Genomic DNA, 25,284 nt, shown 5'->3' with positions numbered 1-25,284 from the left:
CATCTCGCTTGCGCTGGGACTGTCGCACAGATCTGGTGGCACACGATTTCTAATATTTTGTGCTCCGTCATGTACATACGCACTTTCTACATGAAGGGTTGCCATCCATTGTTCGTGGCTGTCCGTTGTCGCAAAGCCGAACTTGGCACTCTACGTGTAATATACAAAGCCTGATCCGGCAGCTTCGTCTACGTCGTGCCACTCAATAGTCATCATCATCATCCCCTTCCATATACAACAGCCCCGCGGGGAAAAAGGGGGGGGGGGGGTTGTTCGCGCGTGAGAGGCCGAGGTGAAATCGCCAGAACATGAAGCGGACTCGGCGGTGCCGAAACGGGCTGGCTCAGCTCATCTTGTCATCACCAATCCATACATACCCACCTTGTCATACTATTGCCGAGCTGCTTTGCAAGTCAGCAGCTGTGTAACGCGCCAGCGCGCGCGCGACATTCTCGAACGCCACACCAACGTGAACACAACATGAGAATCGATAGTGAGCACCGTGAATAGAGTCGTGTCACGACACGTGAAGACTTGACGTCTGGTGGATTGACGCTTTGTCGGGGCAACGTCGCCGCACAACAGCCACTATAAGACGGCGAAGAAATCACGTAGATATTGATGCTCTTTTCTTCTGCAACGGACTCACTCCCCAACTTGAACAGCGCGAAACTCTTCTAGGCAACCCACTCGCGTCTCGCAGTCTCTGACAAGACGAGATTTTGTTTGTTTGTTTCCTTACCCTCTAGAAGACTCCTCCTCGTCGAGCACTTCCATACATCCCCCTCGCGATGAAGGCAACTCTCGTCACCGCCGTCGCCGCGGCCTTGAGCCTCTCGGGCCTGGCCTCGGCCGACATCTGCAACAACAACTGCGGCCGTCAGGTTGCGGGGGTCAATAACCCCGAGCTGCCCGTCAGGGCTCGTCGGGCCACGTGCTCGTCGTTCCTGGACACGACCACCACCGTCACCCCTCCGTACGTTTTCACACACTCTCTCTCGGATCTTGATGCTGAAACATTCGATCAATCCCCGTCCCCCTGCATTCACACATGTCTCCGGGCTGACCGTCAGTCGTAGCGCCTCCACGGTGATCACGTACAATCGCGACGTGACGGCCACGCCCGCCGTGACGGGCACCGTTCCCACATGGGCCAACATGTGCAGCGACGTGGCCGAGTACTGGTCCGCGTGTCAGTGCTTTGACATGTCGCCGACAACCGTAACCGTCATCGCCACGGCGCCCATGACCACGACGACGCCTGCCGCGACCACTTGCACCTGCCTGTAGGGCGTCGAGTAAGGGGCCTGGCCGCTCTCATGTGGGATGTGGCTGATACCTAACGGCGCCGAGCTGCTCGGCTATGCCGCACAGAAGAACCAGCAGATTGCTCTGAGCGCTTGGGGGATTGCACGGACCGGATACGCCGTCTTGACCCGACCCGACCGACGAGCGAGTCTTGGGGCAGGATGTCGAGGATCGTCAAGGGAACTGTGACGTGGGGGCTGCAACATAACATTGAACACAGACATGTATCTCTCGCGGCACATAGGCACATGGAAATGAAATGCATCTCGCGTTACACAAGAGCGCATGGACATGCACCTCATGTTCTGAAGCCACGTACAAAATCCTGTCCTAGTGGATGCGTGGTGCGTTCTCGCATAGAACCGGCCAGGGGCTGGGGTCACAGCATGCGCCCAAGGCTGGACATGCCTGAAACGTGCGTGCCCTCGGAGCATCATAGACGCCAAGTGTTGATTCGCGCTTTCATAACACTATTCGTGCATGGACATGCATGCGGGCAACGGCATACCTCGGTGTAAGCGCCACGCCGAAACCCCGCGGCTTTGCGTCGAAACCCGGCACGCGCGCCTGGTCAATACTTGCGAGCGTCAGCATGCCTTCACCCCCGCGATCTGGCTGCTGGCACATGCACCGCCGAGAGGCAAAACCAAGTCGCAGAGTGAGTGGCCTCTTTCTGCAGAGAAGTGTGTGTCTGTGTACGTGTGTGAATGTCATGTCGCAAACTCCAGCGAGGCTTGCCGCAGACTCGGGAGGCTTGATCCCAGCCCCGTATGGGCGGGCATGCGCAGGCTGTGCGCGCGCCAAGTGCAAGTGCTTCTTCTACCAGGAGGGAGGCCAGACGTGCGAGAGGTAAGTTATAATCTCACAGCTCGTTGAAACACATCGATTCTGGAGCGTGAGGAGTAGTGACGAACCCGTACACTCTAGATGTCAGCGCCTGGGAAAGCAGTGCGAGCCGGCAGTCGCCGTGCGGAAAAGGAAGCGCAAGGCCGGGTCCCAGCTGCCATCGCCGCCGTCCCGGCTCGAGGAGAAGCTCGATGACATTGTCTCTCTGTTGCGCTCGCAGTCTGCGCACAAGCAAGGCCGGCATACTCCTCCGTCCATGTCAGCCGACGACGGCGGCTCACCCCCGACGGCGAGCGAATCTGCTGCCGCCGCAGTCATCTCGTCACCGACTAGGGAGCCGGAAGTCACCATAAACACTGCGTCCAGTGTGGTCCATCTGTCACGTCCGCGTGAGCCTGATGTGGCCTACTCGCCAGTCGCCGAGGACGTCGCGGTGCACCGACTGTCGCCAAGAATAGCGGAAGCAAGCCTCGACGACTTTCGCCGCTCCTTTCTGCCCATGTTTCCATTCGTCCATATTCCTCGTACAACGACTGCGGCGGAGCTCGGTCGTGTCAGGCCGTTTTTGTGGCTCGTCGTTATGGCTCTCAGCAGCAAAGACGTCTCGCGGCAGTTCGCCATGGAGGAAACCATTTGGCATGTGATATCTCAGAGGGTTGTAGCCGAGCACTTCGCCGACTTGGATCTGCTGCTTGGCATCATCTGCTTTGCCTCTTGGTATGTGGACCGAATGAATCGCCTTGAGAATCCAGGCACTTACCGTGTCAGGTCTCACTACTTCAAGCAGGACAAGCCGTTCATGACGATGCTCTCGCAGCTCGCGGTGGCGCTCGCCATGGAGCTCAACATTCACAAAGATGCCATGCCGCAGACGAAACGCGCAACGGCCCGCGAGAATTCAACAGCACGGGCTCGCACCATGGAGGAGCGACGAACAATGTTGGCGGTATTCCATCTTACATCTTCGTAGGTTTCTCACCGAGCCACCGATGTCGTCCAGATCTGACCTCATTCAGCACCTGGACGGCATACAGGAAGACGGAGCCGCTTCGGTGGACACGATATCTGGAGACTTGTCTGAGGATGCTCCGTGACGATGCCGAGGCGCCCTTGGACGTGAGCCTGACGACCCAAATTGAGTGTCAACTCATTACGAACAAGTTGACTTGCGCAAGCCATGACGATGGCACGGAGGGCAACATGACGACGGTATTGGCCAACGTCTTGCTGCATCAACTGCAAGGAATTCGGCAGGGCTTGTCTCAGGTGATGCAGTCGGAGAGTGAGTGATTGGACAAAGGTCGAAGGGCTGTGTGTTTCGCTGACAAGAGAGAGTTCCCACGTCCGTCCACGTTCAGGGGCAGTGCAGTTGTACCTGAGCCACGCCGAGCTCACGGTCCGAGATGCACTCATCGCCAAGCCACATGCACGAGGGGGGGATATGGAGGGACCTGCAGACAGCCTTTCGCAGTTTCGCATGCTCGAGGACCTAGAGCTGCTGCTCGGGAGCGCCGAGAGATGGCTGGACACCTTGATGCACATGCCGGCCGCCGACTGGACAGGCATCAACGTCGACGTCTTTGCCCAGTTCACGCACGCGCTCGTCGTCGTGTTTCGACTCAACAACACCGTCGACGCGCCGCCAGGATGGGACCCGCAAGAGTGCCGCCGGCGCGCCGACGTGCTGAAGATTCTGGACCGAGCGTGCGAGACCATCGACGGCGTTCCTGCGGCGGTTGGCATGGTCGCAGGCGCGGCGGCGAGCGGGCCGCGGGCGGGCCTCTTCTTCAAGACCACGTACCTGCTCAGGGCCATCAAGTCGCTGTTCGTGGCAGAGATGGGCCCGCACGCGTCAGAGCAGGGCGCCGCCGCCCCAACATGTAGCAGTAGTAACAGTAGTGCTGGCGACGAGAGGAGGGAGGACGAGGCTGGTGGCCGCGTTGTTGGGGAGAGCGTTGTGGGTTGGGAGGACATTCTGATGAATCTGGAAAACGAGTCCTGGCTCTCCGACATTTTGGGTGCGTCGTGGGGGGCGCAGTTTGAGGGCGCGATGGATATGCCGTTTGGGGCGGCTTGAAGGCAGAGAGTAGATGAACATGAAGTGAGGCCGTTTGTCAACACCAACTGTATTGAAACCTAACCAACCAACCAACCAAAAAAAAAAAAAAAAACTCTTGAGAGATTAAGAATTGAGCACGGAGAGGTGATTTTTCTCTGTAAAGATCAACCACGCACCGACTTGCAATACGTCCATTGTCACAGTCTCCAGGCAACATGACACCCGGCACAATACGGTCCAACAGGGCCACACGATATCAACGTTAGGGGGGGCCCACGCAAGGCTGCATTATTCCGCTCACCTCTCTTCCTTCGGGGCCGGCCCCAACGCAGGGGCCGAGAGATTTGCGCCTTGATCAACGGAAAACTCTGCCGTGTGTGTGTGTGTGTGTAAGCCATCCTGTAACGCAAAAAAACCGAGACGGGCTGTAGACGCGACGGCAGCGGCAAACGTGCACGTCTCGTCTCGGAGGAGAAGAAGAAGCGCTCTGTGCTTGCTGAAGCCCGCGCGGGCGCTCCCTCTGTTTTGTTTTCCCCTATATCAGGCAAACGTACGGTTGGGCGAAGCCTTTTGTAATCGCGGTGGCACATCCTTTCTTCTGACTACGTAATAATGCGAGCGGACGTCCCGCAGGCTACCATGCATTGCTGTGTACTGACCATGCATTGCATGAGAGGGCCCTCCTGGGAACACTGAAGTGGCGCGTGTTGCTGATACGGTTCGACTGGAGTCGAGTCAAGTCGAGTCCTCAGCAAAGGCCAAGTGCAAGCCGGTACGTAATTGCAAATAATGGCAGCTATCTTGAGACGAGGTCGGCTAAGAGAGGGAGAGGGAGAGGGAGAGAGGGAGCGAGAAGTTGCGCGAAAAGGATTTAAGACGGGGTGCCGTCGCCACTGGGCGCAGTTGCCTGGGCTTCAGTGTTCAACCTGCTCGTGCCTTCAGTCACAGTCGAATTTCTCCAACCCTGCCCTCTGTGCAGTTGCAGCTCATCATGAAGTTCCTCTTCCTGGCCGTCGTGGCGCTTTGCCATCTCGAGTTGGCTGCCGCCGTCATCGGGGCCTGGCCGCGACCAGAAGAGACGAAGAGAGGGAGAGAGGAGAGGTCCAAGAAAAGGGACGAGGAGAAGAAACAGCGACAGGAAGCCAAGAACAAGGGCAAAGAAAAGCCGCCACCCAAGGACCCGGAAAAGACTTACATCCTGCAATCCAACGCTGACGGCTGGGCCGAGTTGAGCATCCGACTCCTCAATGACGAGCTGCGGGCCCGGGGGCACGATCCGTTCCTGGGCGCCCCTGCTGAGGACGTGTCTAGGGTTTCCAGATGTAAGATGAAAACGCTTTCCCCTCACACAAGGTTCATAACTTGGTTTATCACCCGCTGCACTGCTGATCAATCTTACTACATGTAGGGGACAAGGACAATAACAAAGTGCGGCCCAGGACCAAACCGTGCCACTACAACAGCTGCCCGGCTGACACGGGCCTTGAACATGGCTACAACTCGACCAGCCCGCACCTCGCGTGGATAAATGGGGGGGCCAGGGATTCACTGGACCGGGCGTTTTACGTTCTCTCAAAGGACTATTGGGCGTGGCCTGAGGGCAAACGGAGGGGCATGTGGCCGGACGTGGTCGTCTTCGGGCCCAACGTGGGGAGCATTCTGGGCCCCACGGCCACCGACCGATTCGTCACGCCCGTTTGCCGCGGAGCGCACGAATGTGTCTTTTGGGGCGATACACCGGCCATTGTCTTCTCGATGAACACCACCTTGCGTTTGCCATGGAACAGGGAGCCTGTGCCGGAGAGCACGCGTCTGTGGGCCGAGCTGTCTGCCATGATCACGCACAGGCTGATGGAGACGAGCAAGAAGAAGAAGGCCAGGAGCGGGAAGAAATGGGACACGATCCCGCGGGGTCCATGGCTCAACGTCAACTACCCCAAGTACGACAAGGCCTCCTGTAGCAAGCCATCTGACGTCAAGTTCATCATGACGCGCGTCGACAAACCGCCAAAGGAAGCTGATAAGGACATCGACTGGTGCGGTACGACGATGCGGCCTCTGGAGAAAGTCATTCACGGGCTCCCCGGCTGCTTTGCTACCATAAGCTTTGTCACACTCAAGCATTCCGACAAAAAGACGAGGCATGGTGCAGAAGAAGACTTGTTGGAAAGGCTCAAGGACATAATGAGCTGCCCGCCCGAGAAGCCGGCCCCCACGCGTCCGCGCACTAGCGGTGCGCCCCAGGCGGCTACTACTAACAGCAGTGCGCGGGCGTCGAATTGGGGAACTCGTACGCGCAACCGTCTCAGTACACTGTTCAAACCCTAGACCCCAGCCCCTGATCAAGGGGAAAAAAAAAGGGGGGGTGGGGGGGTTGTTCAGCCGGGAACGAACGAACAAAGGGCTTACTATGTCACGTTTCGAGGGGGGGGGATCGCGGACTGAACCCTGCAGAGAGGAAAAGCAAAGAAGAGGATGGTGATGCATGATGCTATGAGGGAAGACTACTTAGCTGGTCGGTCCGGAGGAGAGAGGGCAGTCAAGGACAAGACATGGAATCGGCCGAGGGGTTATGGACTAACCGACAAGAACACGTCGAGGACGATTTGCGAGGCGGCTGCCGCTGATGGATGGATGGATGGATGGATTTGATGTTGGCGTTTACATACGATGTCAGTCTGTCATGCATGGCCTTGGATCAATGTATTGCATTTGCGGTACCAAGTTGGCTGCCTAGTACCGAACTTGAATAACACGGCACGCGGGCAATCAATGACTTGAGTCTGGGGATGAAGCAAAAGCAAAGCAAAAAGGCAATTGAAGAAAAGGAAGTAGGGCTACATTGGCGTGCCGTCGACGAATGTAGGAACCGACTAGTAATGAGTTTCAAGCTTGAAAATGTTTCTGCGACCGTGTGATTAGAGTCTTTTGTGTTTCATGTTTCGAACCAAGGCGACATGGATGGCCTCAATGATTTACCCCGGCATTTGAAGCCTGAGTTTGCTGACGCTTTTCGTCTAGATCCCGACTCGCCAACGCCTCAACTCGCTTCCACCGTGGTACTGCATTGTATAGAGATGCCTGTAGAGACGCAATGATGTAGCTTTGTGCGCGTGCATGATCAAATGTAAGCTGAGGCCTGGCGCGAGACGTACGTGTACTTCGTACCCCGCGACTCTAACAGTGTTTGTAGCATTAGAAAACATATGTTGGGTAACGAGACGTTTTCTTGTCTTTTTTCAAGCTGCATTCCCGCTTTTGACTCTCCTATAATTATCCGTCTACTGCTCCAGTCGTGGTCGAGCACGTCGCCTCACTTACTAGACGACTTTATTCGTCGGGCGCGGCTGGACCCATCAATAAATAATCATCGCGGCGTAAACTCCGAAATTCGCGGTGGCGCTTCCATCGACCACAATCGACTGGATCACAGTCTCCACCCCCGGGATCGTCGGGGGGGGGGGAGTGCGTGCGTCATGCGATGGCTACTGGTTACAAAGCTAAATAAGACCATGCCAGCAGACTGCTGTACGGCTCGGCTGCCCGTGCCCTTTTTCCATCGTGCATGATGCCCGCCCCCATGTCATCGCCGCATCCATCCAAGTCCAGTCCAGCGCCGCGAATATCATATGCCGCCCGGAGCCGAACATGGACTTTCGTACCCTTTCGGCTAGCGACTTCGACCCAAAGACGCGCGGCCTGAGAAACCGCCGGTTTGTTGCCAACAGGTCCAGGTCGGGGTGCCGGCCCTGCAAGCTCAAAAAGGTCAAGGTGAGAGAGAGAGAGAGAGAGAGTCGTCATGGCGCCAGACACATCATCAACCAGACACCAAGATGCCGTCCGATCCGCCCCATGCATGCATGCATGACTTTGATGCGCTGAAATAACGGGTCTGGTGCAGTGCGACGAGGAGACGCCGCTGTGTCGTAGATGCCGACGCAACGGCAGACGATGCGCCTACGAGCCGCAGACGACAAGGTCCGTGACCGCGTCATCGTCGTCACTTGTATGCAGTGCAACGACATGGAGCCCCCGCCCGTCAACACCACATGCGCCCGTCACTGCTACATGTACCATGGAGCGTCCCTTGCCCGGCACCACGGCTGCCACAGGCCATCATGGCGCGCCGGCCGTGCGCGTCCTGCAGCACGCCCAGAGGCACTGGCATGAGATATTCCCGATGCCTTACCAGGGCGAAATCATGGAGCTCTTCAGGTCCGACAACCCCCTGGTCCGCACCACCATCCTGGCCGTCGCCGCCTGCCACCTGCGGACGGTCGCGCCGGCGGCTCGCGAGCACCAAGTCGCCGAGAACCTGCAGCTCTACCTCGCCTTGCGGTCCTACCGCGGCGCGCTCGACACGCCCCGCGAGCGGCTGGGCCTCACGGGCGTCAACACGCTCCTCGTCACGGCCACGCTCCTCAACATGGCCGCGTTTGCGTTGCCGAGCGCCGAGGTGGCGGCAGCGGCGGCGGCCGAACATGAAGACGACGACGACGACGACGACGACGACGACGACGACGACGTCAACAGCCCGGACCACCCTGCGTCGTCCTGGGTCTTCAGCACGCGCGAGGACCGGCTGGGCTGGCTTGCCCTGCAGGCCGGCCTCCGACCGCTCCTCATGGCCATGGCGCCGTATCAGCCGCAGATTGCAGACTACCTCGGGTCTGTGTTTCTCGGCGTCGAGCGGTCCAGCGTGCGCATCCGCAGGCTCAGGCAGCTGCTGAGCGACGTACCGAGCCACTGGGTTGACGCGTTCGGCCTGCAGGGGGTGTCTGACATCTCTGACTGCGAGTCCGTCGAGGCATACCGCGTGCCGGCTACCGTCCTGGCCAACCTCCGCAACGTCGAGCCGGTTCTCCACAACGCCTTCCTCTACCTCATGTTCATGGGAAAGACGCACGGGGGGTTCCGCACGCTGCTCATGCGCAGGGACGACCGCGCGCTCTGGCTGGTCGGGTTCTGGCTCGGGCTCATGTGTCGCTTCGAGGGCCTCTGGTGGTCCCGGCAGCGGGCGACAAGAGACTACAGGGCAGTTTGTACGTGGCTGGACCAAAGGAAGCTCACCAAGGGCAAAGGCGATGCGGGACATGTCTGGAAACGTCTAATGAAGGATTTGCATGAGGTTTCCGAGCGTCCGTCTGGTGTTTGCGATAGCGAGATTGGAGCATTATGAAGTACAAAGCACAAAACTGTATAGACTCGAATCATGTACATGTAAGCAGACTGAAGTCCTTGCATTAATTCGGTCTATTTTGTATATTAGTCTTAGTAAGACCATACCAAGAGAGCGACGAGCAACGTTTTACAGGCCGATATAAACCACTGCGTCAATTTCCTATTTAGGCAAGAGCCCACATCGCGGCCGAGTGAGTGAGTCGTCCCGGCAGATGCATGCACAGCCGCAATGGATGACGCCAACGTCGTTGGTGCCGCGCTTGGTGTATATAAAGGTGCGTTGAGCCATACCAGACGCTTCACTTTTGCTTTGGAATGCCGTCGCGCGCTTTCCCCTCCATTCATTGCTTGTGCTCGTTCAATCGTTACGTATTCGAGTCCCAGCGCGCGTCGTCAACATGGAGTCGTTCCGTTCTGCAGACTTCTCGGCTCGGGTCGAAGGGCTCATGGAGAAACTCCATGTCCCTGGACTGGCGGTGGCCGTCGTGCAGAATGAGACGACCGCCTCCAAGGGCTGGGGTGCTGCGCGGCTGCATCCGCGCGAGGCGTGCACCGCCGACACGCTGTTTGACATTGCCTCTTCCTCGAAATCGCTCACGGCGGCGTCGGTCGCGCTGTTGATCGCAGACGACGAGAAGCACCCGGATGTACAATACGATGCCGTCATGTCCAAGTTGTTGCCCGACGACTTCGTGATGCCCGGTGAGGGCTACACCGAGACGGTGACCGTCGAGGACGTCTTGAGCCACCGCACGGGAATGGCCGCGTGAGCCCGCCCCAGATAATCATCCCTTGATGAGACAATGCAATGCTGATAAAGGTTCAGCCACGACTCGTCGTACATGAACTCGGAGTCGTCGTGCCCCGACGACGCGAGGTCCGTGACGCGGAACCTGCGCAACCTGCCCGTCGGCAGCCCAGTCCGCTCGCAGTACGAATACTGCAACATGATGTACACGGCTGCCACGTACCTGGTCGAAAAGGAAGCGGGCGTCAACTTTGACGACTTCTTGGAGACGCGCTTCTTTCGCCCGCTCGGCATGGACTCGTCCAACCTCGGCGTCAGGCGGGCGCAGGCAAAGGGGCTCGGCGACCGGCTCGCCACCGGCCACGTCTGGAGAAACGAGGCCAAAAAGTACGACGAGTTTGGCTGCTGGCACTGTCCGGAGGCGCAGGGCGCCGGGTCCATCATGACGAGCGCCAACGACTACATCAAATGGGTCAAGGCCATGATGAACCGCGAGCGGCCCATCACAATGGACATTTACGACGGGCTGATCAGGGCCCGGGTCATCTCGAACCCGGATTACGAAAACATGCGCCCCTTGACGTCTCCCACGCTGTACGCGACCGGCTGGGAGGTGCACTCGTATCGCGGGCACATGATTGTGTCGCACGACGGATCGGTGCCCGGCTTCGGGTCCACGCACTTTTTCCTGCCCGGGTTCAAGTTTGGCGCCGTCATATTCGGCAACGCGCGCGGGGCCGGGGCCATTGCGTCCATCCTCATGTACGAGCTGGTCGACGAGCTGCTCAAGGTGCCCCGAGCGGAGCGACTCGACTGGGCCGAACTCGAGTCATGCCTCCAGGAGAGAGTCAACGACACCACGGGCCTGGAGGCAGAGGTTCGAGAGGAGCTCTGTCCCGGCCTGGAGCGGCCGGAGCCGCAGGAGTTGCCCCTGAGCGCGTACACGGGAGAGTACTGGAACGCGGGCTACCACGGCATGACGCTACAGGAGAGGGACGGCAAGCTGTTTGTAGATGCCACAGACCGGTCGATGGGCTTTACGTTGACGTTTGAGCATTGGGCCGGCCAGAACAAGTACATTGCCCACCTGAGTGACATGTTTGAGGGAGGCGCCGACCCGCTCAAGGCGGAGTTCAAGCTGGAGGACGGCCGGGCAATCAGGATGGGGCTGCATCTGGAGCCAGAGCTTGACGAGCTCATCTGGTTTGACCGGAAAAATCCAAAGTAAGTCACAAACGGCAGGCAAACTAATTACAAGACATGCCGACAGTCAAAGGTTAGATGAGTCTATATATATAGATGAACAGCAAGCTAGACTAGGCAGAGCCTTTAGGAATAGACAGGATGCATGATCTAATGAGGCGGCATTACACTGGCTGTACATATCAGGCATATCCACATGCATAGTAGTACCCTGTCAGGTTTTGGGTGGGTTGTCAATAACTAGGCGTCACCCTCAAAGTGCTTCATGGCCTCCTCAAAGGGCATCTCCTCGAGCACCGTGTCCGAAATGACGTGCACATCCTCGCCCTCGACGTCCTCCTTCCAGGCCTCAAAGTGAGGAGCGACCTGCTCCTGGTCGTCGACCTCGCGGGTAAAGTTGGAGGGCGTGTCGATCTTGGTCAGGGACCCGAGGACCATGCCGGAGCCCGTCTTGTAAAACTTGAAGAGGGGCTCCTCGTCGCGCTTCTTGATGGACTTGTCCTGGACCTGGAAGCCGTCGTTTTTGCACTTTTGGTTGCCGCAGTACTTGACGCCGCGGGAGCCCGGGTTGCCAAAGGCGATCTGCAGGCTGTGGCTCTTGAGGCCCTTCTTGCGCCAGCGGCCGTAGACGGTCTGCAGGGCCTTGCCCTGGCGCGAGTTCTCGACGGGCGGCACGCAGCGCGAGACCTGGTGGCCGTTGGGGAACTTGCTGTCGCTGGTCGAGGCGAAGGGGTACTCGTCGCACGACGTGAACTTGCCGCCGCGGTGCCCGGGCCCCTTGCGGCCCTTGTTGCACTTGTTGCCCTTTTGGCAGCCGGCCGAGAGGCGGCGCTTCTTGGCCGTGTCGTCGTTGGGGCTGTCCCAGTTGAGCGTCTGCGAGAAGGTCGGGCTGCCGCAGCGGACGGCCCAGCACATGTTGGTGCACACCTCGGGCATCCTGTTGCAGAGGAAGGTGACGTCGGGGGGCGTTGCCGTGACCTGGGGCGTCGTGGCCAGCCATGCGGCGGCGGCAAAGAGCACGGTCTTGTAAGACATGATGATGGCGACGTCGTGTGAAGAGCTTGCAGTTGAAGTCAGGAGATAATGTGAAGCGGTTTGCTTTGATAGAGATGTCTCTGAAGCGAGGCTCCATTTCCTCTCTTATATACGTAAAAAGGGCGGACATGAACGTCCGGATCTGACCGGCCTCAACCGCGTGCACCAGACTGCAGTGCCATCTCCTGAATGGATTCAAGGCTGTATGTCGCTTACACGACGGATATCACGGGACACTTAGTTTCTGTTGATCATCTACGTCTGTGGTGCTCCCGGTAAACCACGAGCACTTGTACACACACAAAAGCCATTATTGGCTTACATCCTGCTGTGACCCCTGGGCGTTATGCGGTGATGCTCTCTCAGCATGGCGATGTGACTCTGCGTGAGATTGTGGAACGCTCACGATGGCACGACCCTCGGCCCTTTGCCGAGTAGCGGCTTACGGGACGTGCATGAGCGTAAACGACGTCTGTTTTGGTGATATCCAGCGACTATGTCGGAGTTGGTCGGCCTTTGCTCGTTCATGATGCTCGTTCGTGGGCTTGGGGGCGGCGGAAGGATTAACTGGAGTGCGGCTGTGGTTTTTAGTTGGCGACGGCCCGGACGAGGCATTTCAGCTTCAGCTCCGAGTATTTCAGGAACCCGCGGCAGACATAGCCCAGAGTCGGCAGTGCAAGAATATGAAAAAATGGCATAGTCCCGTCATCAATATATGGAGAAAGGGCGACGATCGATCCATCACGGCTTACATGCGGCGACGGTTGAGTAGATTTTTGCGGTTCAGCTGTGTGGCACAGACGGTGTTGGGATCTGCACTGCTGACACAGAGAGTCGCGCAAATGGGCTCACTGCGTGCATATCTCGCACCTGCACTACGCTGCGGTCGGTGGTGGTGCATTGCTCCAGTCTTGTGTACCTGTTGGGCGGACTGAGGGGAGTTGCATCCCACGTCATTGTCGTCACAGCTGCGCTTCACTTCCACGCCTGCGACTCTCCTCCCCCGGTCTCTTTTCGTCTTGCCTCTTTCAACTCGCACAAGACTCGGCTACGGAGCAAAGTGACAAGATCACACTCGACTGAGCTGTGGAAAAGCAGAAACCAAACAGGAAAAGAGAAAAAAGAGGACGAGAGAGTGAAAATGTCAGACGACGAGGGACAGGGCCTCGCCTACAAGGTGTACATCACGGCGCCGGAGCTGGACGAGGCGACCGTCATCAGCGCGCTCTGCGACGACGACGAAGAGGACGCGGACAACTTCAAGGTCGAGACGCTCGCGGGACACCCGACGCAGGCCGTCATCCGGCATCACCGCGCGGGCAATCACGACGACGACGTCAACGCCAAGCTGCTCCTGGTGTTCGACTCGGACGACCTGGAGGAGCGCGGCGCCCTGCTCGTGTCCCTGGACGAGTACCACGGCTTCGACGACGGCGTGCGGCTGCCGCCCTCGGACGCCAACAACTCCATCAGCTCGCTGAGCATCGCCAACGAGGACTGGTACACGCTGCGGCAGGACGTGCCCGACGAGAAGACGGACGCGACGCCCGTCGAGTGGTTCGCGCTGTACGACGCGCTCCCCAAGGACGATCGACGGGGGAACTTCGACGCCGCGCTGCGGGCCATGAACAAGGGCGTCCAGGACGTGGGCGCGGACGAGCCCGACGAGGAGGGCGACCCGGACGAGCTGCCGCGCTTCTACAAGGCGGCGCGCGCGGAGGCCGGAGACGACATCGAGCGCATCGCCGACGGGCACGCGGCGTACGCGGAGGAGCACGGCGTCGACGCGGCGCGCTTCGCCGCCATCGACGCCGACTACGAAGCCGACGGTGCGCTGTTCGTCCAGGTGGAGCCCGAGTGGGACTCGTTTCGCTGCAGGGGCGACGTCGCCGGGGAGATTCTGCGATGGATCTACGTGAATCTGATGACCTGGGACGAGGCCAGGGAGTTTGCAGGGCGGCAGTAGGGCTGGACGGGGGGGCTGATGGCCAGGGCGGGGGGGTAAAGAAATAAAGAATGTTGCTGCTCGGCGCCGCGATGGAATTGACAGAAACAATGCGAGACTCGTCGAGCTGTTTGCATGTTTTTTCTCTCTTCTTCTTCCACGTCTGATAAAGTCACCCACCTGCTCAAGAAGCTCAGCTCAATGTTCGTAAAGAGCCCCAAACGTTGCGACGTGGAAGCCGGCGCGATAGCTGACCGCGGGGTGGTTGGGTAGTACAGATCGTAAGCGGCAGGTGAAAGTAGCGTTTCGTCTAGTGCTGCTCCTTCGTCTGAAGAGTGAGGGTGCCATCATCTTTTATTAAAATGCCTCAGGGCGACTGAAGACTGGATGATCCCGGCCAACATCTTGTGTTAGGCCAAGAGGAAAGCCCAAGCTGTCACCGGCCGAGCAGCCGAGCGGTGAGCCTGCCTCCATACGTCTTCGATCCGGTGTACGCTGTAGGCTGGCGGGCTGCTTTCAAAAAGACGACGGTCGCAACCTTTGTGTTGTAAACATTGTCGTGGCGTTGATACGTGGTGGGCATTCATGCTTCGTCCCGGCATGAGGGGTTCGCGTATCGACTACCATTCATCCGAGCATGGGGAAGCAGCTTGTCCCATGCACGTTGCATCCCAAAAAAGGCATCCGACGCTACGCAGTTTGTACTCACTCCAGCTCCAAGTCGCCCATGTGCCGAACAAGCCGGGAGGGGACGCTTGCTTATCAGCTGGCGCCGCCGCCAAGTGAGTTTTAAACTCGGCCAGAGCAGGCTGGAAGTTTCGCCCGCAGCTGAATCGAGACCCAAAAGGGAACCGAACAGAGGGGGCTTCGGAGACGCCCGCCTCACCTCCTCGCCTACCAAGTTACTAGCCTCGACCCCAGACACACACAAACACACACACACACACACACACAGACAACGGCACTCAGATCCGCTCTGATGCGTCCCGCCCATGGCGCCGATCGCCCAGGGTGGCCCGACCACTAGGACGTCGATCTGCGAACACGACCTTCCAAGATGCGCAACGAGTCCCGTCGCCGCCATCTCACATGGCGAACGATGGCGCGCCTTGACTGGTTGGATGGAACGGATTGTGCCGTATCACGCGGGCCCGACCCTTGGCGGCTGTGAGTGGGAGACAAGGCCGTTATTTGTTCATGTTGCTCTGGTACTGCACTACCGTCGGGGATGAGATCAAAGCGGACGACGGGGAGACCGGCACGGCCCTAAGCGGTCGGGGGTGACCTTGACGCCTTCTACATGTAGTACTAGCAACACGCGGCGTCGGTGTGATGAGTATCTAATGATTGTAGTAGACACTTCTTCTATATAATTTGACCACACCCCCTTCCTTGGACCCCTATTCAACGGCCGTGTCCTAGCCCACGCCCTTTCGCAACGTCGTTGAACAAACCCTCCGCCCGCAACCGCCACGATGCAGCTGACCCTCGCCGCCGTCCTCTCCGTCGTCGCCCTCGTCAGCGCCGCCCCGGCCGACCCGCCACCGCTGCTGGCAACCCGCGGCGCGACGACCTGCGGCAGCACCTCGTACTCGGCCGGCGCCGTCGACGCCGCCTCGTCCGCCGCGTGCGACTACGTGCAGAGCGGCGACACGGCCGGCAGCTCGACGTACCCGCACCGGTACAACAACTACGAGGGCTTCAACTTCCATGGGATAAGCGGGCCGTATTACGAGTTTCCCATTCTCAAGTCCGGCAAGGTCTACGGCGGCGGTACGTACAATGCCCCCGAAGGCAAAAAGCCTTCATAGAGTTATCGGAATGGAAAAAAAAAAGGACTTTGAGGTCTAACGCTTTCTTGACAAACACAGGCTCCCCCGGCCCGGACCGCGTCGTCGTTACACAGGACTGCGATCAGGCTGGTCAGATTACCCACACTGGCGCCAGCGGTAACAACTTTGTCGGCTGCTCCGGCACGAACTGAGCGATGGGCGGTGGAGAGGCGAAGCCCGTGGCGATGTCGGCTGGTGACGGACTGACTGACTGGCTGAGTGACATGTGGGCTTGGACCGGGATTCGAGCCATCGCCGCGCTTGAATGAGGCTGGCTGACGACTTATTCGTGCATATATACCTTGTTTGTGGGCGCTGTATACATACATGCAGCCGAGTGGCCCTGAATTGAGGCTTGATCACGTTTCGAATGGCCTTGATTATGGCTCTGCGTTCCGTTGGTTCTCCATTGAGTAAATACTCGCGACTCTTTGCAACTCACAAAGACTCGCGGCCGAACGCATGCACGCAGTCATCTAATGAGCCCACTCTTCACATTAAACATGGCCTGCAGCCTGTCTCGATTTATTTTCTACCAACCCATCCAACACCGCTCAATGCATTTTCGAAATTCCCATTCCAAACCTAATCTATGCGTCACTCAGATGGTATATCGGAAAAACGGCGCTCGATCGCCCATGTCCCTGTGCCGCCTCCTCTCCGGCACCGAATACGATTCCGGGCTCTTGTACACGCGATCGCGCCGCGCGTTTTCCTTGCGGACGGACCACGACATGAAGACGGCCAGCAGACAGGCGGCGCCTGTTATGAGCAGCATGATGTTGTGTCCGGACACGAAGCGCTCCGCTTCGTCGTGGCGGACGACGAAGCCGGCGACTGCGCCGCCGAGATTGCCCTGGGCGTAACTAGGTCAGCATGAAATAACAACTTTCCTGCACGAGCTGTGGGCGGGTCGAGAGCGGAGTGGGTGGGCAAGCGAGGACTTACAAAGCCAATGTGCATGGCGATGCCGACGGCGAGCTTGGTCGAGCCGCCAATGTTGTTGGCGTTCCAGGCGATGTCCTGCGGGACGACGGGGTAGATGCCCATGCACACGAGGAAGCAGGCAAAGTACCGCGCGCCTGCGTCCTCGACGGCGCTGAGGATCGCGAAGCCGGTCATCCTGCGAGGTATTAGCACGCGCACACACAAGCACACACACAACAAACCGAAGGATAAGGAGAACAAGGGGCATCACGTACGCCAGGATGCAAAACGCGATAATGTAGACGCCTCGCTGCCGCTGCCGGTCAGCCGCCCATCCCGCCGCGAGCATCACGAGACTCGCGGCCGCGTGCGGAGGCATCTCCATGAGTATCGCCTTGTCGTCGTGGAAGCCCATGTCCTCGATGATGAGCGGCATGAAGGCGCCGATGGAGTACAGCGGTATGGAGATGCCGACCGTCATGACCATGTGCACCCAGATGTGCCAGTCGAGAAGCGCGCTCCTGACCTGAGCGAGCTTCAAGCCGTCGGACAGGTGGCACATGTCCTCGGCGAGGCGCCGCATCACGGTCCTCTTCTCCGACGGCTTGAGGAAAGCACTGCTGTCTGGGCAGTCGTGCAGCAGCCAGTACGATGCCCCAGCTGCAGCAGGTGAAAAAAAAAAGAGAACATGATCAGCGGCCGGATGTAGAGAGGCGAGGAGATTAAGCGCTGACGTACCGACGAGCAGTGTGACGAGCCCTTCGAGGATGAAGATCCAAGACCAGCTGTTGAGGCCGCCGACGCCGTGAAACTCGAGTATGGCATCCCCGATGAAGCGGTTGAACGGGCTGCCCGCGACGGCGCACGCGTAGATAATCGCGATGCGGAAGCCGTACTCGTACCGGGTATACCATGTAGTGAGGCTGGAGACACATTGAAAAACAATCACATGTAAGCGGGGGATCTTTCTTCGGAGTTGGTTTGATACCAGAACGGGGGCACCAAGCGCGGCTTACTAGTAGACGACGCCCGGAAAGATGCCACCCTCGGCGATGCCCAGCAGGCATCGCATGACGAGAAGGCCGCCGTAGGTCTTGATAAAGGCCATGCAGACCGTGACGATGGCGAAGAGGACCATGAGCGTGGGTAGCCATATAGATGGCCGCACGCGCTGCAGGGCCAGATTCGACGGGATCTGCACAATCAGGTAGAAAGGAAAGAAGACTGAAAGTGCAATCTGAGCGTTGTCAGTGCCAAATATGATGAATGAGGAGTGGAAAAACACAACAATAACAGCAACAGCAATAGAAAACAAAAAGAATATCATGAAAGTGCATGAGAAAAGGCTTGGGATAACGCAAAGAGTGTTGCTTACTTACATTGTAGTCGTGCCTGCCCGTCATGTGCAAGTCCTCCATCAGCCCATCCTGCTTCGCATTGCCCAGGTTCGCGCGATCTATGCACGAGAGCAGGTACAGCAGGCAAACGAGGGGCATGACGTGACGGTCGATGCTAAACACGATCCGCGCCGTCTTCCATCTTGACGGCCGCTGATCCTCAGCCGCGTCCTGGTGCGGCGCGAAGCTGCGGACGCTCTCGGTCGTCGGCGCCGCGGTCAGCCGCAGGCCGTCGTCGTCGGTGAGGTATCCCTGCTTGTCCATGGAGTCGTCGTGCCGAGGCTTCGGCCAAGATTGCGAGAGCGGAATCATTGTCGTCGTCGTCGTCGTCGTCGACGTACAGTCAGTAAATGTACATGTAAGGTGTCGCTATGGCCGAGGAAGCGGCTTCTTTGACGGCTTGTTTTTACTTTGTACAAGTAAGTAAGTAACCTGGTATTAGATCTGACAGCCCAGCCGGCCAGCGACCATGCCTTTAGGATAGCAGTATAGTAGCCATATACACCGTCGTGAGAGAGAAACCATGAAAATATATCCACTGCGAGGAACGCACGCGCGGCCCGCCCCCTGCCCAAGGGCTGCCCTGCCACGGGCGGTCGTGTCGCAGGGCACAGCGCTCCATCACCGCGGGTCGATCATAGCTTATCTGCAGTCAATGAGATACGGGCCCCTTGTTCCAAAACAAATGAGACACGAGAGCCGGCCTCTGGCTTGGAGAGGCGGCACCGCCATGCCGAGTCGCTGGGGCCAAGTGGCCATGCGTCGCTCGCGCTCTCTCTCTCCCTCTCTGCGCCCCAGACTGTCCCAGAAGTACGGTACGGTGAGCTGGCTGGCAGCCCCAAACCTCAGACTCGCTGTATCAGCGGCGGCGACGGAGAAGGGGGGGGGGGGGTTTCGGGTTTGGGTCTCCCAGTGCTTAGCTGAGCATCACGACATCAACGGGCGTGCGCGAGACGAGGAATGTAGATCCGGTGGTGTTTGTACGGGCAGACAATTGCCAGTGGCCGTCGACTTTGCGCCGCTTGGCAGATCCAATCCGGACAGGATTCCGCCCCCCATCATGCTTTTGCTCTCTGATGGCGACGAGGGCGTCAAGCTAGAGCCGCTGTGCATGACGGCCCAGCCGCCCGGAGCCAGGTGCTACTAAATTCTCCGCTTGGCCACCACCACCACCACCACCACCACCACCTACCTACCACCACTTTTTGCACGATGGAGGCGGGCGCTGACTGAGGGTGACAGTCCGGGAGGGTTGGGTTGATGATGCCCCGTCTGTCTGCCCGACGAGTCGAAGTGATGATGGGATTGTCTCACTCTGATCCTGATGGTGAGACGGCATCTTAGGACGCGCGGACGCTTTTCCCCTTCGGCCCAGACAAGACACGAGGAGGAAAAAGCTTGGCAGATGGTGTCGGCAACGACGAAACAACACAAATGGGGCATCAAACAAAAAAACGCACGAGAAGAAACGGATTGAGGCTCTCTCCACTGATGCGGAAGGCCGCCCGGGCCAACGCCGCAACGGTTTCGTGGCACACCAGCTCGGGGGGTGGCAGTTGGCGAGAAAAAACGAGAGGCGTTATGCAACAAAGCACGAAAAGGGGGCAAAGGGTGGCCCCGGCCCCCCCCAGGTCAATTTGAGGATGGAGGCGCCCAAAGCAATTGTGGCTGAGATCAAGGGTGGTTTGGTTCCCCTCGAAACTACACCCGCATGTCCCGGCATCTCGCATCCGAACGAAAAGGCTCGATTCGCGCGCGCGCATGCCTGCCTACGGCGGTGGAAGGGCGAACATCTGCGACTTGGACTTGACTAGCCTAGCTGCGCATCATCATCATGCCCTGACTCGGCACCGACACCGCCATTCTTGTTGTCGTTGTCGTCGTCGTTGCTGCTGTCATTGGCCTTGTTGTCGTTGTCCTTATCGTCGTCGTCGTCGCCGTCGCTGTCAGGCCCTTCTCTGACCGGCAGCCGGGACATGAGAATCGTGGCCATTTCGCTCAGCTCGACGTCGACGTGCGGGCGCGGTCTCAGGTCGTCGCCCGCGTTGTCGACGTCTTGCTCCTCCTTCCCCTGCTGCTGCTGCTGCTGCTTCGCGCCGCCGTTCCTCGACGCCTTTATGCGCGACAGCAGGTCCCACGAAAACGACACGCCAAACGTGAGGCCCGTGAAGACGAGGCTGACGACGACGAAGATCCAAAACTTGCGGATGGCCTTGAAGCTGAGGTCGTCGTCGAGGCTGAGGAACGGCATGCTGAACATGGCCTGTGTCCGGCGCGCCCAGGCGGTTAGTCTATCATTTTTGTTTTGTTTTGCAATGAAAGCGCAGGCTGCGGCGGGAGAAAGGTCTTGTTGTCGTGAATCGAGACAAAGGGGGATATATATATATCGAGAGAGATCGAGAGAGTTAAAGAGGCTACTTACGGCGACGGTGGAAGAGGGCAAGAAGCACATGGTGATGAGCGCCAGCCGCCTCATGTACCGGGTGTCCTCCTTGGCCTGCTCGGCGTACTTGTGCATCTCCTCGGCCTGCTTCTGGCTGCTGCGCGACACCTGCCGCATGTCGATGAGGCTCTGCCTCACGTAGTCGAGGCTGTTGTTCTGGACAGCCACCGCGCACTGCATTTAATGGGGGGGAAGTATGGGCCCCCCCTCTTCCTGTCAGCATACAAGTTCGGCTCCCGCCACCGCAGTCGTCACAGACCGGGCGTGCAATGAGGTGACGTGGGTAGGTATGTATGTATGGGGCTCACGTTTCTCAGCTCGCCGTCCAGGGCCTCGCGCAGGGCGGTAAACGCGGTGAGGTTGTCGCGGAACTGCTGCTGCGAGTTGCGGGCAATGTCGCGCACGGCCAGCAGCAGCTCCCTGTGGCGCGACGGCGACTTCTCTGGTAGGGACATGATGCTCGCCGCGCTCGCCACGGCGCCGGCGTGCTCGATGATGGACTTGAGGTAGACCATGTTGGTGATGGACACGAACTGGTACTCGCTCGCGTGCCCCATGCTCTCCGAGTACGAGACGTTTTTGCGGGCGTCGCGCAGCGCGCTCATCTATGTGTAGAGTTTTCATGTTAGTCTTGTCGAGGTGAGCACGCGGGGGCAAGGTTGGCTGGCTTCAAGCCCTGGTGACGGTGGTGATGGTGGTGGTGATGATGATAATGGTGGTGGTGAGGCGAGGTGAGGTCAGGGGAGGCGAGGTGAGGCGAGGCAAAGAGACTCACGTTGCGGGTGATGGAGCGCTTGATGCTCTCGGTGCAGTTATGCCAGTTGTCATTCACCGTCATGATGAGCAGCGCCTGCAGATACAGCAACCTGAGCTCGCACGAGACGCCCGCCAGGTCCGCTCCGACGTACCCCTTGAGCGCCACCTCGGTCTTGCTCACGCGGTCCTTGGCCACAAACGCCAGGACTCTCAACGGCGCCGCCGCCGCAACGGCATCGTCACCATCATCATCGCCCAGAGGCGTCCCGACGGCAAAGTAGGTCGGGTACGACGTGAGCAGGGCCCACGGCCACGCCCCCACGGGGATCCTCCACGTCCGCCAGCGGAAGCCCTCGGCGTGCACCTCGAACCGGTCGCCGCCCTGGTTCTGCACCAGGTGCCGGTACATCTCGCCGGGGACGCCCCAGCGCCGGACCACCTGCTCGAGACCCTCCTGCGTCTGCAGCGGGCTGAAGCCAGTAAAGGGCACTACGACGATGCAGTCGTCCTGCGGGCGGAGCTGCGACAGAGGGTGGTGCAGCAGGCTGCTCGGCTCGGCCTGTCCCGTGCGGTATACCCTGGCCTTGTTCGCGGACGTGTACTCGACAAACTTCATCTGGTGAAAGGCCCTCTCGCCCGTTTCGTAAAAGGGGTCGAACGTCGACGACATGTTTGCTGTTGCTGTTGCTGCTGTTGCTGTCGTGACTCCTCGGCGTCTGGTCTGGTGTGACGAGGGACGTCTGCTCTCAACGTCCTGTACGTTGGCCCCATCGCGCATGACCGAACCCGTTACATTTATCAAAGCCAGCTGGCCGCGACCCGACTTACACGCCCAAGCTCCCCCGGATGCGAGGTGCTGGGGGAACAAGGCGATAGCGTGGGCGGCCTGCATGCGGCTGAGCGCGCGTGGCGAACCTGCAGTAGACATCCTGGGATCCCTTCGCCCCGCGGTGGTTCGCCTAGCGCAATGCCATCTGCATCTATTGCAACCGTAGCTGCGATGTCTATCTAGAAGATGGATGTCTTGTACCATTTCAGCCCCCGTTGCCCAAGTCTGCCAAAGAGACTCGCGGCTGCGGCGTCACCTGGCCAAAATGTGGAAGGAAGCGAGTGCGTGCGATGGCCACGCCTCATTCTCACATGCGACTGGGTCGGGTCGGTGCCCAGGACGGGGGATCACGACTTGCGCGCGAAGCTTTTTGGACGCCTCGCCGTCGGTGGTTGCAGGCAGGCGACAAGGCGACTCCTGACGAACGGCTGCAACACTGCCCCGGGCGCACCATCGTCTCGAGACAGGCGGCCTCCCACAACCTAGAGCTGAACATCACGGCAACTGCGGTTTACGCGCAGGCAGAACGGCAGCGGCGAGGCTGGTGGTCGACAAATCAGGAAGATCGCAGATGTCACTTTCTTCTGCGAGGCAGAGCAGCGGCCAAGGCGACACAAACGGACATTTGGACACATCATACCCGTTGTTCGTACATGTTAACACTATCAAAGGCCGGGCCGCTCACGAGTCCACGTCGGCTTCATCGGCCAAGTCTCTCTCCGCCTTTGTCCCCTTCCACTTGACGAGGTTGCACAGCACCGGAATCACGGCGGCTAGGACGGCGCCGCCCCCAAGGAACGCCGCCGTGACGCCGAATCCGATGCGGTACGCCGGAGCATCCGTCGACGGCCATATGCGGCTGCCGTAGACGCTCGAAAAGTTGCCAAAGGCGTTTACAATGGCAATCACGATGGCGCGCTTCTCGGGCGGCAGGACAATGACATTGCTCGTCCACGTGAGGATCAGCGGCATGACCGTCCAGATGCCCGCGGCGATGAAGCACAGCATCACGTAGCGGACGACGGCCGTCTGCACCGCGACGCAGACCGCAGCGCACACACAGCCCACGGCGAGGGGCCCCGCGATGTGCCACCGGCGCTCGACGCGGCGGTCCGACGACCAGGCGACGACGTTGCAGCTCGTGGCCGCGATGACGTAGATGGGCACCGTCATGTACTGCGCCTTGACCGTGCTGTAGCCGAGGCTGACGGTGATGGTTGGGATAAAGTACGAAATCGTCCCGGACCCGACGTCGAGCATGTAAAGGACGACGAACATGTACGTGCGGGGATCCGACACGGCCGCCAGAAAAGCTTGCCAGTGGCTTAGCCGACGCCGCCCCGCCGTGCTGTTTGAGATGCCACTATGGGCGATGCGCACCGTGGCCAGCAGGCGCTCGTCGGGCGTGAGGCGCTTCGACGTCGCCGGGTAGTCGAGCAGCACAAAGTAGGCGATGAGCGCCACGCCAACCGTCGCCACGCCCTCGACGATGAACAGCCAGCGCCACCCCGCGAGGCCGTGCGCGCCGTGCAGATTGGACGTTATCGCGCCCGCGAGGAGGCCCCCGAAAGCGCCCGACGCCACCGAGGCCGTGAAAAAGATGGCAAATCGCTTCCCTAGAGGCCCGAAGAGTCAGACTTGCCTGACGAGGCAGCAGGTGTCCGGGGCAATGGGAACTCGACGACGTACCAACTTCCGGCTGGGTGTACCAGCAACTCAAGAGGAAAAGCACGCCCGGGAAGAAGCCTGCCTCGAGGCACCCCAGGATGAACCGAAAGGCCAAGAGGGCGCCATAACTTTTCGAGACGGCCATGAGGGCGCTCATGATGCCCCATATCAACATGATTGTGGGCAAAAAGATGGACGGCCGGCTTCGGGTGAGGATCATGTTGGACGGGACCTCACATATGAGATAGCCAAAGAAGAACACCGACAAGACCCAGGCGTACCCATCGTCGCTCAAGCCCAGGTCTTTGGACATGCCGCCAATCTTGGCGTTTCCCTGCGCGAGGTCAGTGCTGTGCCGGGGCGTCTTCCCGAGACATGTGCGCACTCACAATGTTGGTCCGATCGACGTAGTTCAGAATGTACATGGCCCAGAGCATTGGCAGGAAGTAGGCGTCAATCTTTCTCACAAGCTTCTTCTCTTCGTCGGAGCCCGGGACGTAGCTGCGAAGCGCCTCGGCGACGGCATCATCCTGCTCAGAGGCGACGCGGGCGGTGGCCTCCCTTGCCTCGACCGACGCGGACTTGCCGGGATTTATGACGGACATGACGCGGACGAGTTGCTCCTCCGGGACGCAACGGGGGCACGGTAGAAGCAAAGCGGGTGAGAGGAGAGCTGGGCACTTGAACTGACTGACAGTCGAAGATGCTACTTATACCCTTGCGCTCGTCGCTGCAGATGCCCTTCCTCACCACCTCGGAGCCGTTGCCCCGTGGGGTTACACAGATGCAGGCGCAAATGGGCCGAAACTTTGTTTGATGGAGTCTTTTTGGTAGCAATGCAGCCAGCATCGCGCGTTCTCGACCACGCCAGGGCCCGCTTGCACTCGGCGCGGGCCGCCATTGGCACGCCTCGAAAAGCTTGGGCAGGATTTGCCGCTGGTCCGAGTCGACAACCCGGAGGCCCGCTCGAAGTTAGCCGCCGGCCGCCGGGCAGCAGAGCTGTGGCGGGATTCTGCCCGCGTCGCACATGTTTACGCGCGACATCAGCAACTTCCCTCCGGTTCCTGCGGCGACGGGCACGAGAGCTATGCTATCAATACGTCTCGT

At 59.3% G+C, this 25,284-nt stretch overlaps 11 protein-coding genes across 11 annotated transcripts; 7 read left to right on the top strand and 4 right to left on the bottom strand.

Moving 5' to 3' along the window:
• Positions 1–791: 791 nt before the first annotated feature.
• On the top strand, positions 792–1,290 carry JDV02_002542 (uncharacterized protein; the record flags this gene model as incomplete). Its single annotated transcript, XM_047983576.1, has 2 exons — positions 792–976; positions 1,080–1,290. The coding sequence occupies 2 exons, from the start codon at positions 792–794 to the stop codon at positions 1,288–1,290; spliced, it is 396 nt and encodes a 131-aa protein (XP_047839548.1).
• A 638-nt stretch (positions 1,291–1,928) lies between these two features.
• JDV02_002541 (uncharacterized protein) lies at positions 1,929–4,261 on the top strand. The gene is made up of 5 exons (XM_047983575.1): positions 1,929–2,157; positions 2,236–2,871; positions 2,923–3,120; positions 3,171–3,436; positions 3,513–4,261. Exons 1-5 carry the CDS (start codon positions 1,934–1,936, stop codon positions 4,229–4,231), a joined length of 2,043 nt encoding a protein of 680 aa, XP_047839547.1. The 5' UTR covers positions 1,929–1,933; the 3' UTR covers positions 4,232–4,261.
• Positions 4,262–5,204: 943 nt separating this feature from the next.
• Positions 5,205–6,840, top strand: JDV02_002540 (5'-nucleotidase; the record flags this gene model as incomplete). Its single annotated transcript, XM_047983574.1, has 3 exons — positions 5,205–5,535; positions 5,622–6,503; positions 6,803–6,840. 3 exons carry the CDS (start codon positions 5,205–5,207, stop codon positions 6,838–6,840), a joined length of 1,251 nt encoding a protein of 416 aa, XP_047839546.1.
• A 935-nt stretch (positions 6,841–7,775) lies between these two features.
• JDV02_002539 (uncharacterized protein) lies at positions 7,776–9,530 on the top strand. Its single transcript, XM_047983573.1, has 2 exons — positions 7,776–7,984; positions 8,115–9,530. The coding sequence occupies exons 1-2, from the start codon at positions 7,862–7,864 to the stop codon at positions 9,390–9,392; spliced, it is 1,401 nt and encodes a 466-aa protein (XP_047839545.1). The 5' UTR covers positions 7,776–7,861; the 3' UTR covers positions 9,393–9,530.
• Positions 9,531–9,726: 196 nt separating this feature from the next.
• On the top strand, positions 9,727–11,491 carry JDV02_002538 (uncharacterized protein). The gene is made up of 2 exons (XM_047983572.1): positions 9,727–10,160; positions 10,221–11,491. Exons 1-2 carry the CDS (start codon positions 9,793–9,795, stop codon positions 11,368–11,370), a joined length of 1,518 nt encoding a protein of 505 aa, XP_047839544.1. The 5' UTR covers positions 9,727–9,792; the 3' UTR covers positions 11,371–11,491.
• JDV02_002537 (uncharacterized protein) lies at positions 11,418–12,455 on the bottom strand. Its single transcript, XM_047983571.1, has one exon. The coding sequence runs from the start codon at positions 12,378–12,380 to the stop codon at positions 11,586–11,588; it is 795 nt and encodes a 264-aa protein (XP_047839543.1). The 5' UTR covers positions 12,381–12,455; the 3' UTR covers positions 11,418–11,585.
• Positions 12,456–13,239: 784 nt separating this feature from the next.
• JDV02_002536 (uncharacterized protein) lies at positions 13,240–14,352 on the top strand. Its single transcript, XM_047983570.1, has one exon. The coding sequence runs from the start codon at positions 13,522–13,524 to the stop codon at positions 14,344–14,346; it is 825 nt and encodes a 274-aa protein (XP_047839542.1). The 5' UTR covers positions 13,240–13,521; the 3' UTR covers positions 14,347–14,352.
• Positions 14,353–15,740: 1,388 nt separating this feature from the next.
• Positions 15,741–16,529, top strand: JDV02_002535 (uncharacterized protein). Its single transcript, XM_047983569.1, has 2 exons — positions 15,741–16,098; positions 16,197–16,529. Exons 1-2 carry the CDS (start codon positions 15,801–15,803, stop codon positions 16,307–16,309), a joined length of 411 nt encoding a protein of 136 aa, XP_047839541.1. The 5' UTR covers positions 15,741–15,800; the 3' UTR covers positions 16,310–16,529.
• A 229-nt stretch (positions 16,530–16,758) lies between these two features.
• JDV02_002534 (uncharacterized protein) lies at positions 16,759–18,793 on the bottom strand (the record flags this gene model as incomplete). Its single annotated transcript, XM_047983568.1, has 6 exons — positions 16,759–17,013; positions 17,106–17,280; positions 17,360–17,744; positions 17,823–18,007; positions 18,101–18,321; positions 18,464–18,793. 6 exons carry the CDS (start codon positions 18,791–18,793, stop codon positions 16,759–16,761), a joined length of 1,551 nt encoding a protein of 516 aa, XP_047839540.1.
• Positions 18,794–20,291: 1,498 nt separating this feature from the next.
• Positions 20,292–22,350, bottom strand: JDV02_002533 (uncharacterized protein; the record flags this gene model as incomplete). Its single annotated transcript, XM_047983567.1, has 4 exons — positions 20,292–20,744; positions 20,904–21,098; positions 21,233–21,529; positions 21,700–22,350. 4 exons carry the CDS (start codon positions 22,348–22,350, stop codon positions 20,292–20,294), a joined length of 1,596 nt encoding a protein of 531 aa, XP_047839539.1.
• Positions 22,351–23,190: 840 nt separating this feature from the next.
• On the bottom strand, positions 23,191–24,782 carry JDV02_002532 (uncharacterized protein; the record flags this gene model as incomplete). The annotated part of the gene is made up of 3 exons (XM_047983566.1): positions 23,191–24,125; positions 24,199–24,511; positions 24,567–24,782. The coding sequence occupies 3 exons, from the start codon at positions 24,780–24,782 to the stop codon at positions 23,191–23,193; spliced, it is 1,464 nt and encodes a 487-aa protein (XP_047839538.1).
• Between the last annotated feature and the right edge of the window lie 502 nt (positions 24,783–25,284).

This window comes from Purpureocillium takamizusanense, chromosome 2, assembly GCF_022605165.1.
Source record: "Purpureocillium takamizusanense chromosome 2, complete sequence".
Taxonomy (NCBI): Eukaryota; Fungi; Ascomycota; class Sordariomycetes; order Hypocreales; family Ophiocordycipitaceae; genus Purpureocillium; species Purpureocillium takamizusanense.
The sequence above is the reverse complement of the archived record's forward strand: the minus strand, read 5'-3'. Positions and strand labels throughout refer to the sequence as shown.

What these genes read in the sequence shown, in the direction of transcription:
- JDV02_002541 (XM_047983575.1), top strand. Translation starts at nt 1,934, where the DNA reads ATGCACCGCCGAGAGGCAAAACCAAGTCGCAGAGTGAGTGGCCTCTTT. An exon ending in ATCATCTGCTTTGCCTCTTG is followed by an intron (nt 2,872 to 2,922) that starts GTATGTGGACCG and finishes TTACCGTGTCAG; the next exon opens with GTCTCACTACTTCAAGCAGG. An exon ending in TCAGGTGATGCAGTCGGAGA is followed by an intron (nt 3,437 to 3,512) that starts GTGAGTGATTGG and finishes GTCCACGTTCAG; the next exon opens with GGGCAGTGCAGTTGTACCTG.
- JDV02_002539 (XM_047983573.1), top strand. Translation starts at nt 7,862, where the DNA reads ATGGACTTTCGTACCCTTTCGGCTAGCGACTTCGACCCAAAGACGCGC. An exon ending in GCAAGCTCAAAAAGGTCAAG is followed by an intron (nt 7,985 to 8,114) that starts GTGAGAGAGAGA and finishes GGTCTGGTGCAG; the next exon opens with TGCGACGAGGAGACGCCGCT.
- JDV02_002538 (XM_047983572.1), top strand. Translation starts at nt 9,793, where the DNA reads ATGGAGTCGTTCCGTTCTGCAGACTTCTCGGCTCGGGTCGAAGGGCTC. An exon ending in CACCGCACGGGAATGGCCGC is followed by an intron (nt 10,161 to 10,220) that starts GTGAGCCCGCCC and finishes ATAAAGGTTCAG; the next exon opens with CCACGACTCGTCGTACATGA.
- JDV02_002537 (XM_047983571.1), bottom strand. Translation starts at nt 12,380, where the DNA reads ATGTCTTACAAGACCGTGCTCTTTGCCGCCGCCGCATGGCTGGCCACG.
- JDV02_002536 (XM_047983570.1), top strand. Translation starts at nt 13,522, where the DNA reads ATGTCAGACGACGAGGGACAGGGCCTCGCCTACAAGGTGTACATCACG.
- JDV02_002535 (XM_047983569.1), top strand. Translation starts at nt 15,801, where the DNA reads ATGCAGCTGACCCTCGCCGCCGTCCTCTCCGTCGTCGCCCTCGTCAGC. An exon ending in CGGCAAGGTCTACGGCGGCG is followed by an intron (nt 16,099 to 16,196) that starts GTACGTACAATG and finishes TGACAAACACAG; the next exon opens with GCTCCCCCGGCCCGGACCGC.